The sequence below is a fragment of the Trichomycterus rosablanca genome, chromosome 1 (genome assembly GCF_030014385.1).
Source record: "Trichomycterus rosablanca isolate fTriRos1 chromosome 1, fTriRos1.hap1, whole genome shotgun sequence".
NCBI lineage: Eukaryota > Metazoa > Chordata > Actinopteri > Siluriformes > Trichomycteridae > Trichomycterus > Trichomycterus rosablanca.
This window is the reverse complement of record NC_085988.1, coordinates 71252296-71266085: the sequence shown is the minus strand read 5'-3', so window position 1 is coordinate 71266085 and position 13790 is coordinate 71252296. Positions and strand designations below refer to the sequence as shown.

The 13790-nt window shown below is 37.3% G+C and overlaps 1 protein-coding gene across 1 annotated transcript; it reads left to right on the top strand.

Annotated features, from left to right (window-relative positions):
- The first annotated feature begins 343 nt into the window (after positions 1-343).
- On the top strand, positions 344-2084 carry ifng1 (interferon gamma 1). The gene is made up of 4 exons (XM_063009216.1): positions 344-466; positions 947-1015; positions 1175-1378; positions 1929-2084. The coding sequence occupies exons 1-4, from the start codon at positions 344-346 to the stop codon at positions 2082-2084; spliced, it is 552 nt and encodes a 183-aa protein (XP_062865286.1).
- Positions 2085-13790: the final 11706 nt, after the last annotated feature.

Below are 13790 nucleotides of genomic sequence, written 5' to 3'. Positions count from 1 at the left end.
AAAGATCCCCTGACCGCAAAATGCACCGTCAGCTCTGCCCAGTGATATCCCAGAGATTCCACCTAGGGTGGTGTGTGTTGTAGTAGGTGCAAAACATTATGCATTGTGATTTATAGGAAACAATACCACAATTTCACACCTTAGCCCATCTACTACCGCCTGCTCGCTCACTCTCGCACTTCACAGAAAACTATAAATATCGCATCATTCAGTGTTAGAAGCATTCGGCCTTTCTCAGGCACAGTGATCACAGCTGGGTGTTCAACAGGTAAAGACAAACGAAGACTTTGTGTTCGGCTCATTGGAATACATTTGGGAATTTAGTGACAAACATAAGAAACAAATGATGACTCTGTACTTGGGGATATGCTTACTTGTTTTTGGATGGACAGCAAACTCTGAGGCCTCCCTCCCAAAGAACTTTGAGAAGTCTATCAACGAGCTGAATGGTCACTATCAAAGTAAAGTAAGTCTCGTTAGCAGTCTAAAGTAAATCTTGTGATAAATCAAGTTAGGAGATACATTAAGACTACATGTTATAAATAAACTTCTTTAACAGCAATTCTAAAGCTAGCCAGCAGGCATTCTGACTAACATTAAGGTATAATAAAATATATATAAACATAGAGGCAGATTAAACATGTTAAAATGACACAGGAAGGAAGCAAAGGCAGACAGTAAAACCTTTATGCTGACTGTGTGGGTTGTGTTGAAGGGTGGGTGGGTGGGTTTCCAGATTTGCAACCAATGCTGAGTGCTTGCTTACGACATAGGAATGGTGGGCTAACATCACAAAACATTTTGTAAGTTGCAGGACTGAAGTTGCTCAATACAGTGAATTAAATTAAAACTGTTTAAGACATGGCTTCTTCATATCCTTGTGAGATTACTCGTGCATTATATTTAATCAGATTTTTGACCTCTGCATGTTTTTAATCTTTTATAGAACACAGATAAATTGTTCACTGGACCCATCTTCGTAGGAAAGCTGAGGAACCTGCATGAAAAGTTTGAGGTAAACAATCCAATCCATACCTTAGTTTCTGAATGTAAATGTACTGTTAAAACTATAATAACACTAACATATAAAAACTGATGCTAGAAGTAACCCAGAATCCTTATGCATACCATGCTTTCTGTTGCATTCATTCATTGTTTCGCTCTTGTCTTGCAGGAGGGTGAACAGAAGCTCCTCATGACCATAATTCTGGACGCATACGACAGAATATTTGCACGGATGGAGAATGAGACTCAGGATGACAAAGTGAAAATGAATCTAAGGGAAGTAACAGATCAGCTGAACAAGCTGAAGGAACACTACTTCTCCGGCAAACATTCTGACCTCAAGAGTTACGTCAATGACCTGCTTGCTCTAAAGGTAGGCCATGTGAGGGAAGCCTACAGAGATACCTCAGAAATACTTTGTAGACGTCATACCATGGAGAACCATGTTTAGGCCTCTAAATTACCCTCTTGTTTGTGGTACTTTATAAATTTTTGCTACAGTAAGCTTTAAGTTCACTAAATTTTCCCCTTATAAATTATAAGTAGTGGAAAATGATTTATCACTGTCTTTTGCATTACCAAGAACTTATTTAAAGAAATCAGACCAAAGTTCTTTTAGGGAACCAAACATTGTTTTCACTGGCACTGCTGGATAGAATTTTACTGACATGTTGAGTGTATTTATAATGACTTCCTTTTCATTTAAATAATTGCAAAAATATTAAATCTGCATCTTGGTAAAGCTGCTGGATATGAATACATAAGCACTTAAATTTGACATCCGCTTTTTGTAATAAAATATGATATACTGCTACATACTGATGGCACAAACTTAGCAATACTTGATTGTACACAATGTACACACTGCATTTTTTACCTAAAAAAATTCAATGTACTTATTTCAATCTACTATGTTCTTGCAGGAAAGTGACCCGCTCATCCAGCGCAAAGCTTTATTTGAGCTCAAGTCGGTCTACAAAACAGCAGCAAAAATGGGGGACCTATCAGCACAGACCAGCCGGAGACGACGACAAGCTAAAGTCTCCAAAAAGCATAGCGCAAGATTGACTAAAAAATGATTTTCACATGAATGTTTTCTACAAGGTGCTTTAATGTATACTTTTATTTATTGCAATATGTGAATTTTACATTTTAGTAACACTGACATTTTTTACTTCCTAAAGTTTGTATTAATTTATTATATTTACTATTTATTGGGGCAATGCCTTAATTGTTTGGATAATTATTATTATTTCTTGCTAAAGAAAGCTTGTAAAGTCTATGACTAAATAAATTGGATTTATTTATTATATTATAACCTCTGGTTTTGATGCGTTTTAAATGTGGGTGTGCAAGTTTTTAGATTTACTCATCAGGCAGACCGGTTATGTATGCCTAGAGTGACTAGAGTGACAAAAAGTCTGAACATTCATTCAGTGTCTATTTTACCACTGCTTTATCCTGGTCAGGGTCACACTGGGTCTGGTTCATTGTGAGAAAGGCAGGAAACACCCCGGACAGGTCGCCAGTCCATCACAGGCCACACACACTAAGGGCAAATTTAGGGGTCTAAATTGGCCTGACTTCATGGCTTTGGACTCTTTGGGAGGAAATCGGAGCACATGGAGAAAATTCACACAGAGACAGGGAAAACATGCAAACTCCACACATAAAGGACTCAAACCCAGGCCCATCTTGCTGTGAACCACCATGCTGTCCAATGTGTAAACAACTAAAGCCTAATCATTTTAAATAATTGGTTATATGTAAAGTATTTATGTCCTCTAAAACTACAGACCTATGCTGATTTGTACTACAGTTACAGTATTGGTACATTAATACAGTACATGTTTATTTTCTTTATTTGAAACAATATTGATATATTGACAAACCCATCTTGCCAGATCTTATATTCTGTCACAATTGGCCTACAAAAACTACTTATGTCAAGTATTGAGTATTATGTTGCCAGAACTCAAAATGACATAATGGTAGACAGATACTGTATGTCATTATAGCATTTATTACAAGCTCATTTTGGCTAAAATGCAGTATTTAGTATGTAATGTATGACAATGACATGGTGGTGGTGTGTTAGTGTGTGTTGTGCTGGTATGAGTGGATCAGACACAGCAAAGCTAATGGAGTTTTTAAACACCTCACTGTCACTGCTGGACTAAGAATAGTCCACCAACCAAATATCTCCAGCCAACAGCGCCCCATGGGCAGCGTCCTGTGACCGCTGATGAAGGTCTAGAAAATAACCAACTCAAACAGCAGCAATAGATGACCGATCGTCTCTGACTTTACATCTACAAGGTGGACCAACAAGGTAGGAGTGTCTAATAGAGTGGACAGTGAGTGGACACTCATACCAGCACAACACACACTAACACACCACCACCTGTCAGTGTCACTGCAGTGCTGAGAATGATCCACCACCTTAATAATGCCTGCTCTGTGGTGGTCCTGTGGGGGTCCTGACCATTGAAGAACAGGGTGAAAGCAGGCTAAAAAAGTATGTAGAGAAACAGATGGACTACAGTCAGTAATTGTGGAACTACAAAGTGCTTCTATATGGTAAGTTGAGCTGATAAAATGGACAGTGAGTGTAGAAACAAGGAAGTGGTTTTATGTTATGGCTGATCGGTGTATGTATATATGACACATTAAGACATTCTTCTTAAGGTTTTCTTCTTAAATACCATGACAGCTTTTCTAACAGCAAGAATTACCTTTACACTTATATGACACTATTTAAAAGCTCTTAATTAAATGTAACAAGGTGCTACATACATATTAATAGCTTTCCAGTGATCTAGTTTTAAGTTTAGAAAGAGACCATACTCTACCATGCTGATATACCCCACAAGTGGATAAACTGCGTATGCTTGTAGAGTAATTAAAAAGAATGAAGTTTTTTAATAAAGCTGTCAAGTTATAGTTTTTAACAAATGATGAGCTACATGAGATTAAAGCTAGTCTTATAATCATGATTAGCTAATTGTTGGAAAGATTTCTACATCAACTTATGATTGGACATATTGCAAACTGTATTACAGATTAACATATTTGAAATGTGCAGAGGATGCAGAATTCAATATAAAACACAGTAACCAGAAAAAAACATGCAGAGTTTGAGCATGAGTTCTGTTTGTATGCACAGAATGTTGATTAACCACAGATGTAAAAATACATGTCGGAGTTTCCATTAACAATGATTACTCATTAAGCTGTTAGTTGTTGTCACGAGGAATTTAAATGATCTAATAGCAAACAGTGAAGTCAGTTAGAATTGTTGACATTATCTTTTTAGTTTTTGGTAAGAGGTGCTGGGCCTGAAAGCACTACTATAAAATTTACTTTGTCACCGATCATAAATGCACTATGACTTATTCATTATTCTTCAATAGCTAATTCTGTAAGGGCATCACCCTCATTCATACGCTTACTCATCACTTTCACAATTTACAGCAGCCGATCCACTTTTTGCATGTTTTTATGATGTATCAGGAGACCAGAGTACCCTGAGGAAGCTCAGAACATACTGAATTCCTCACATTTTAAATTAGATTCTCACAACACTTACACACCATGCTCAGAGGTCACCGATAAAATAAAACTTACTTAATTAACTTACAGAAGACAATAAGACAAGTCAGTCATTCAGTCTCTTTATTAATTTCTTTGGGTTTTGTTAACACTGTGGTTTCCCAAAACCATGCCACTAGGTTAATTAGTGATATGTGATGCCTGATATGGATTGGCCTCCTGCCCACAGGATGTCCCCACCTTGTTCAGACTAATTCTGACCCTGCATTAAAATTTAACGTAATGTTTTCTGGCTTAATGTTATAAACCACATACAGTCCACTAACAGTTAATATATATAAGGTCAAAAAATTTCAAAGAAATTTCCTGAAAAGGATCTATCTATCTATCTATCTATCTATCTATCTATCTATCTATCTATCTATCTATCTATCTATCTATCTATCTATCTATCTATCTATCTATCTATCCATCCATCCATCCATCCATCCATCCATCCATCCATCCATCCATCCATCCATCCATCCATCCATCCATCCATCCATCCATCCATCCATCCATCCATCCATCCATCCTGTTGTAAATGCATCATCAAACCAGAACTGACAGGAACGTTTAAGGTGGTTATGTGGCTTTATTATTGAAGTGTTTAACAATTTTGTTAAATTAATTAATTGGATTATTTTCTAGATAACCCCCAAGGCTTGCTTTGCATCCACTGGACCTGGACAACTGGAATGGTCATAATTGAGGAAACAGTGAATTTTGCTATCAGACAATCCTGAAGGAGAATGTCTGCCTGTCAGTTTGTGGCCTAAAGCTCAAGAGCTGTTGGGTTATGCAGCAGGATAGTGATCCAAAGTGATTAACATGTGTTAGGACCTGGACAACTTGATGTTTTTTTAAAGAAGGATGTTTTACTCTCTCTATCAGAAAATTTATTAAAAGAGCGTAAAGTAAGCTGTATGTGATCTAATGTGTAATTGGGGTTATGCAGCAGAACACTGATCTAAAAAACAAAATAACAGGTTCAGGTACAGTTCAGGTAGAAATCATGCAAGTTTCTGCTTTTTATTTAAGCAGATGCATTGTTCAATATGTCAACTGAATTTGATATGTTTCCTAATCATAGAAAGATGCATATTGTATACCTTAAACAAAATGTTGTTTAGTTCCAGGTATCTTACTTGTACTTACTTGTAATTCTGATAAAACATTGCAAAAACTATACAACAAAAATTCATGAATATCCTGAATAGAAACTGTTTTGCTGCTGCAAGACCCTCATTTAAAGGAAACCGGGTAAGATAGAGAAAAGATAAGCTGAAAATATGCTAAACTGCATGGAAACCCCCTCCCCTAGTGTCTGTTTACAGGTTCAGAGATGCACAACGGGGAAATCAATAAGCTGATACAACAAAATGGAAATCCCTCAGCACTGAGATATTCTGCAGCCAGGTGAACACCATGCCAATACATTGTGGTTATGAAACATTAACCTGAACCCAAATATGCTGAACAAAATACTGTCAATGTAGACAGTAAAAATAAACTAGATTCTCTGCCAGCAGAACAACAGTACCTAGCAATACTTAGCTGGGATTAAAGCATTGTGTCTCATTGCATTGTTTAGTCGAGCAAATGAACTTTCCACATGGTTGTAGTTAAAAAAGGACCTGGGTGGAGAAAGAGTGGGTAAACCTGATAATGACGAAACTGGGCTTTTGTGACACATTGTGCCCACCCCAATTCACCCATCACTAGTAAGCAAATTACCTTATGCACAAATTGTAAATGTTTACATTTATATACAGTACTGTGCAAAAGTTTTAGGTCACAACTAGCCTTGATGTTGTAGCAAAGTTTAAATGACTATCCATGTTTATTTTTCAGTCTCCCTATTAAGATACAAACAGACAATACAGGAAATATGCACACAAAATACAACCCCAAATCAGAAAAAGTTGGGACAGTATGGAAAATGCAAATAAAATAAAAACACAGTGTTCCTTACATTTACTTTGACTTTTATATGATTGCAGACAGTTTGAACCCAATATATTTTATGTTTTGTCTGCTCAACTTCATTTTATTTGTTAATACACCTCCATTCACTAAATATTAAATATTTTATTTTATAAACATTAAATATCTCAGGTTCATACTGTCTGCAGTGAAATAAAAGTCAAAGTATTACTTTTTCTGATTTGGGGTTATAAAAAAATCCAAAATTTCCAGAACAAAATGGCTTTTCAGGTAAACGTCAGTATTACATGTGACCTCCCTTGGTACTAAGCACTCTGTTTAAGAACTTTGTTTAGGAGACTGTCCTAAAGTTTTCAGGTTTCTTTAAGCACTTCTTGAGTTCTTCCTCTATTATATTCAGGTCTGGACTCTTTGAAAGCCAGTCCATGACTGTCAGTGTCTCATCAGCTGTTTTTCTCTTTAAATATGAATTCACTGCATTAGCAGTGTGCTTGGGATCGTTATTAAAATAAAACCATTGCACATCAAGCGCTTTCCAGAAATAATGTTTATACTTCATAGCATTCATGATACCATCAATTCAGCAAGTCCAGATGCAAAGCCATGTCCTTGCTAAACTTCTTCTGGTCTCTCAAAGAAGAAAGTTTTCTTGACCTTCCAGTCCTTTTTCGTCCTTGACCTTTCCTGGTTCTTTCAATTTCTTTATAACAACTTAAATACCACATCTTAAGTATCCAGTTTGCTGATTTCTCGTTGAGTGTGGCCTTGCTGTCTTATACATATTAGCAAGCTTTCAATGAATGAAACTTCTACATCATGTATGTAATTCTCAAGTATGTCTTGCCAAAGTCCAGTGTAATACAGCTTTTTTACAGATCCCATTCCAAATAGGTTCAAGAGAGTCATGTTCCTGCAGTTGCTAAAATGCAAGGGGAGGTCTATAGGCCTATAGAAGCTTATATACACATCAAGCATCAGGTAGAATGCTGTAAACATACCACAACAGAACAATCAAGCATTCTCTTCAGTTATTGACAGTGACCACTCTGATGGACATATCTTTTTGCCCAAATTCATAGTGCCAACTATAAAGTTTGTGGTGCAAGAAATACTGGTCTTGGGTCTGTTTTTGTTTGTTAGTTTGTAGAAATATGTTCCAGTTTTTGGCAGTAAAAGCTTTAATGTCCTGACTTAAGCCCTTATGAACATCTTTGAGATAAACTAAAAGACTTCAAACCAGGCTTTATCTTTCAATTCTAGTAGCTTGTTTGATGTAATTCTTTTTTTGTGCTATTTTATTTTTATTTTTTATTTATTTATTTATTTAATTTATTTTTTCTTCCAACTTAGCCCAGCCGATTAGTCTTCCGCTTCCTCTGACATGTGTGCAGTCAAGTGACTTATTCGCCCAAACATTGGTGGACTTGCCTGTGCGGCAAGTCTCTGCATTCCTCCACTTCTGTACAAGTGCTTCAGGCTACTAACCAGGGTCCTTACACAGCAATCCCACCCAGTAGACCAGTGCCCAATTTTGGCTGCTGCAGGCACTGCTAATCATGCCTGCTAGGGGGGCATCCAGCCGAATGGTAGCAGAACTGAGATTCAAATCCGGATTTGATATAATTCTTACTAGTATTTCTGAATGAACAGAAATAAATTCCAAAAGTATTGTGTTAAAATGTAGTGCATAGCCTTCCAAAAACATTGGGGCTATTATAGCAGTAAGGGTGAGGTAAAGTTTTACTAATTAATTTCTTACTTTCTTTAGCCTAACAACATGATCATTAAGCATTAGGTGGGGCATGGATAGGATAATACTAATTATATCAGTGATCACAAGACCAGTAATTTTGCATGTGATTCTTATGCACCTTGCAGTATCTCTTCTTGCTGTAAACGTTTGTTGACCAAGACATTGTTGTTATACTATAATTAGAATCTGGGACAGACTGGCAAGCCATGACCTCGTTACACAACCACGGCGGTAACTTATACTTTTATCTTCTTAGAAAAATAATGACAACATTTAAAACTCTGCTTAATATGCTGGTGCCGTTCTTTTAAGATAGACACGCATCTCTTCTTAAGGATGTACTGTACAGCATGGATCACAGTGCATCCTGGTAGTAAATATTTTGTTTCCAAGGTGGGACAAGCGAAGAAAGAAGACAGAAGGAGGAACAATTGATGTCATCAGGAGGAACCGCACTAGTATAAATAGAAAGGTGTATGAAGACTAAGAAGACAGGAATGCTTGCTTTCTTTTTGCTTCATTCAGACAAATTAACTGGGTAGTAATTGATTACTAAGCCATTCATCAGACTGGGTGTAACTAGTGCAATGCAGTACAGAAATACAGCTGTCCTGCTCTTGAGTTTAGCTCTGGCGGTGTACAAATGTGCAGGAATGCTACAGAGAGACAAGTGTGTTTTACAACCACCATGTTTTGACCTACTATCTCTTGAAAGAATGGCCCAACATGTCAGTAAGAATGTGGTGAGTAATCTCTGTTATTCCTTGTAGTAATAATAATAATAATAATACATTTTATTTATATAGCGCTTTTCAAGATACTCAAAGACGCTTTACATAAGACAAATAATCAAAACAAATACGTACATACACCATACAAATCATAGTACAAAATCAAAATAGTACATCAACATCAAGAATAATTAAGATAAAAACAAAGAGAGCAGCATAAGACAGTTCATTAAAAATTAGCTAAATTATGAGAGAGAACAACAAATATAGAACAATTTCTTAAAATTAGACAGAAACAGGACAGATTTACATGCAATCAGGAAACTGAAAACTTTACAAGTTTTAGGATCTAGGACTTCACATTTCTGTCGTGATCTAAGTATAAAAACTATTAAAAAGAATAGCAAAAATAAAAGCATTTATTTCGTGTTGTTACAAGTTAAATGCCATATTGAATAGATGAGTTTTGAGAAGTGACTTGAATTTGGACAGGTCAGGACAATCTCGTAGGTGTTTGGGGAGAGCATTCCATAAAGATGGAGCAGCTATGGAAAAGGCCCTGTCACCCCAGGTCCGGTGCTTGGTCCTAGAGGGTATGGACAGTAGGTTAGCCTCAGAAGAGCGAAGGCTACGGGAGGGAATGTGCTGATGGAGCAGGTCGGTGAGGTAGGATGGGGCCTGATTATGGAGAGCTTTGTGAGTGAATAGAAGAATTTTGAATTGAATGCGTTGAGCAACGGGAAGCCAATGAAGTTTTTGTAGAACAGGTGTAATATGATCACGGGAGCGAGTATGAGTAAGGAGGCGAGCAGCTGAATTCTGGATATACTGAAGTTTTTTTAGGATTTTGTTAGATGTACCATAAAGGATGCTATTGCAATAATCAATTCTGGATGTAATAAAAGCATGAATCAAGGTTTCGGCGGCAGAAAAGGAGAGTGATGGACGTAGACGTGCTATGTTTTTTAGATGAAAGAAAGCAGTTTTGGTGATGTGATTTACATGGCGGTCAAAAGAGAGGTTGCTATCAAAAATTACACCAAGATTTCGGATGTTAGAAGACGGAGACAAAGTGTCATTATCAATGGTAATTTGAAAATTTTTTGTGGTTTTTGCCAGGGTTGTAGGACCTACGATGATCATATCTGATTTTTCACAGTTTAATTTGAGGAAATTAGCTTTCATCCACAATTTCATTTCAGTGATGCAATTTGTCAGAGTGGAGTGAAGTTCAGTATTAATGGATTTGGAGGAGATGTAAAGCTGAATATCATCAGCATAGCAGTGGAAATGTAAACCATGCCGACGTATGATGTCACCAAGGGGGAGCATATAAAGAATAAACAAAAGGGGACCTAACACTGAGCCTTGGGGAACGCCTTGGGACAGTGGAGCAATGGCAGAACTACAATTGTTGATATTAACAAACTGTTGTCTGTTTACGAGATATGACCTTAACCACAAAAGGGCAGTACCAGTGATGTTGACAGAGGATTCAAGGCGGGACAGAAGAATGGAGTGATTAATGGTGTCAAAAGCTGCAGTAAGATCAAGGAGGACGAGAATATTAATTTGTCCAGAGTCTGAGGAAAGAAGAAGGTCATTTGTGACTTTGAGGAGGGCTGACTCAGTGCTGTGCTGGGGGCGGAAACCAGACTGAAATGATTCAAATAGATTATTGGAATTTAGGTGATCTTTGAGCTGTGAGGCAACAACACGTTCCAGTATTTTCGACAGAAATGGAAGATTGGAAATGGGCCGAAAGTTACTCATAATGTTAGAGTCAAGTCCAGGTTTTTTAAGTATGGGAGTAACAGCAGCCAATTTGAGTGATTGAGGGACTGAGCCAGAACTAAGAGAGGAATTGATTATCTCTGTGATAAATGATGAGATAACTGGAAAACAACCCTTAACAAGTTTTGATGGAGCAGGATCCAAAACACAAGTGGAGCTTCGCATCCCTGTTAAGATCTCAGATAGGTCCAAATGAGACACAGGTGAGAACTGAGACAGAGGCTGGGTAATAAATTGAGATGAGATAGGCGGAGAAACAGAGATGACAGGGGAAACTGTCAGAAAATTGTGGATATTCTCAACTTTTGTTTGAAAAAATGAGAGGTAAGAGTTACACTTGTCAACTGTAAAGGAATTGGTAGTATTGTCAACTGGTTTGAGAAGTTTATTTATTGTGGAAAAGAGAGTCTTAGGATTTGTTGATCCAGCATGTATGAGTTCGGAATAGTAAGTGGATCGGGCTGCCGTAAGAGCGTCTTTGTAATGTTGAAGATAATCAGAATAAATCTGATAATGTACTGTTAGACCGGTTTTCTTATAAAGTCTTTCAAGCTGGCGTTTACGGGATTTCATTTGGTGAAGCTCAATTGTGTACCATGGTGCGGAATGACTAAATGAAACAAATTTGGTTCTCAAAGGAGCCAGCTCATCAAGACATGAGGCGAGTATGTCATTATAGTAATCGACAAGGTCAGATGAATTACTAGACAGTACAGGACAGACAGACATCTTTTTAACAAGAGAATCTGAGAAAGCAGAGGGAGAGATATATTGAAGATTCCTGAAGGATATTTTACGTTTAGCTCTAGTGATGGGCCTAGTGACCTCAATGTCCATGATGATTGTCAAATGATCAGAGACAGTAAGGTCATGGCTGGACGGCTGATGAACTAGGACACCAGTAGAGCAGACAAGGTCAAGAGTATGACCTTTTTTATGAGTTGGAAAATGTATATGTTGTGTGAAATTAAAACACTGTAACAATTCCAAAAATTCCCTGGCAAATTTACAGTTGTTGTCATCAATATGGATGTTAAAATCACCCATAAGCAGTACAGAGGATGAGAGGGCACTAAGCTGGGTTAAAAAATCTGAAAAATCAGAGAGAAAGGAAGCGTTTGGCTTTGGCGGACGATAAACTACAGCAGTGACCAGAGGAGTAGGCCCTGACAACTTGAAAGCCAGGTGTTCAAAAGAAAGAGCAGCAGGAAAAGACAAAGTGGTTATTTTAATATCATCCCTATAGACTGCAGCAACACCACCACCTCGCCCTTCCATACGAGGTTCATCAATATACGAGTATCCCATTGGCGTGGTCTGATTTAACGTAAAATAATCCAAGGGTTTATGCCAAGTTTCAGTGAGACAGAAAAAGTCTAGTTCACTGTCAGATATAAATTCACTGAGTACAGTACTTTTTGTGTTGAGTGAACGAACATTAAGCAATGCCATTTTCAAGTGGTATTGTTGTGTAGTTGGCTGTGAGGAACGAGGAAGAGAACGGAGATTTGCTAAGTCCACTCCGCGTTTCCCATCCCACTCCGTGGACAGCGTTGTCATGGAGACTACACCGCTACTGGTGTGCAAGGCAGCAGCGCTCTGATGACGTGTTTGCGGAGCGACAGTGCGCACGGCTGACCAGAAGGATGGAATAGCGTTACCGTTTCGAAGATAAACAAGCTTTCTCCGGGAGCCCCTGTGAATATAACGAGGCCGGCGAAGGAGTCCAAGCTGTTTGATGACTGAAATACACGATGGAGTAGTGCAGTTGTTGAACTTCCTCAGCTGGTCAACGGAATAGTTCAACATCGTGCCGATCCCAGGAAAACTCATCCACCGTTCACCACCGGCCGCAGACGCGATGTACAGTAGAAAGAACAAAAAGTATCAAAAGCACAAATAAAAGTATCAAAAGTAACATAAAAGAAATAGATCCACAAGGTGTGTAAAAAGATGAAAACGAAAAACGATAAAAATACAATAAAATACGGTAAAATACGGTAACGGTAGCGGCAGCCAAATGCGCCAGCGTCCACCATCACCATGGCAACTTAGCAAAGTGACAGGATTCTGCTCTATTTTCTGACACTGAATACAGTTAAGCAGCATAACTAAAATACACATAAACTGAATTTCATTCTAGTATGTATGGTTTTAAATTTTGTTTTAGGTAGCATTAAACATTCCCACTAGACTAAAGTTGACATAATAAATATAGTAATAAAGGGAAAACACCTCACACATAATACCAGGAAGCAAGGACTACAGATAGATGATCAGATATAATGTATGGGTCAAATATTCGACTTCTGAAATGTACTGATTGAATACTATATGTTAAGGTTCGGTTTTGTTGGCTCAGTTGTTGTGAGAATGTCTATTGTTTCTTTAAATCAGTTTTTTTTGGCCAATTATCTGTCCATTGACCATTGATATTAAAAATGGATCAATAATGTGAAGTAAAATCTGGACAAGTTTGTAAGATAAAAACTAAAAAACTAAACTAAAAAAAACTTAACACATGACCTGTATTTTATATAATATTTACAGCCATCTGCTGACAGTGAAAACATTTTACTGAAGAGCCAAACATTTGATAAAATCCGCAACAAGGTGAGACATTTTTCATATATCTTTCTTCCAATTATTATTATTATTATTATCATTATTATTGTTGTTTTGTTGTTGTTCTTGCTGTTATTATTATTAGTATTGTTATTATTAGTAGTAGTTGTAATAGTGCTACTATAATAATGATAATTATTATTATTACTAGTAGTAGTAGTAGTGTTTTTTACAGCCTGAATAATCTACAACCCCAAATCAGAAAAAGTTGCGACAGCATGGAAAATGCAAATAATAATAAAAAAAAAACCACAGAGTTTCTTACATTTACTTTGACTTTTATTTGATTGCAGACAGGATGAACCTGAGATTTTCATGGTTTGTCTGCTCAGCTTCATTTTATT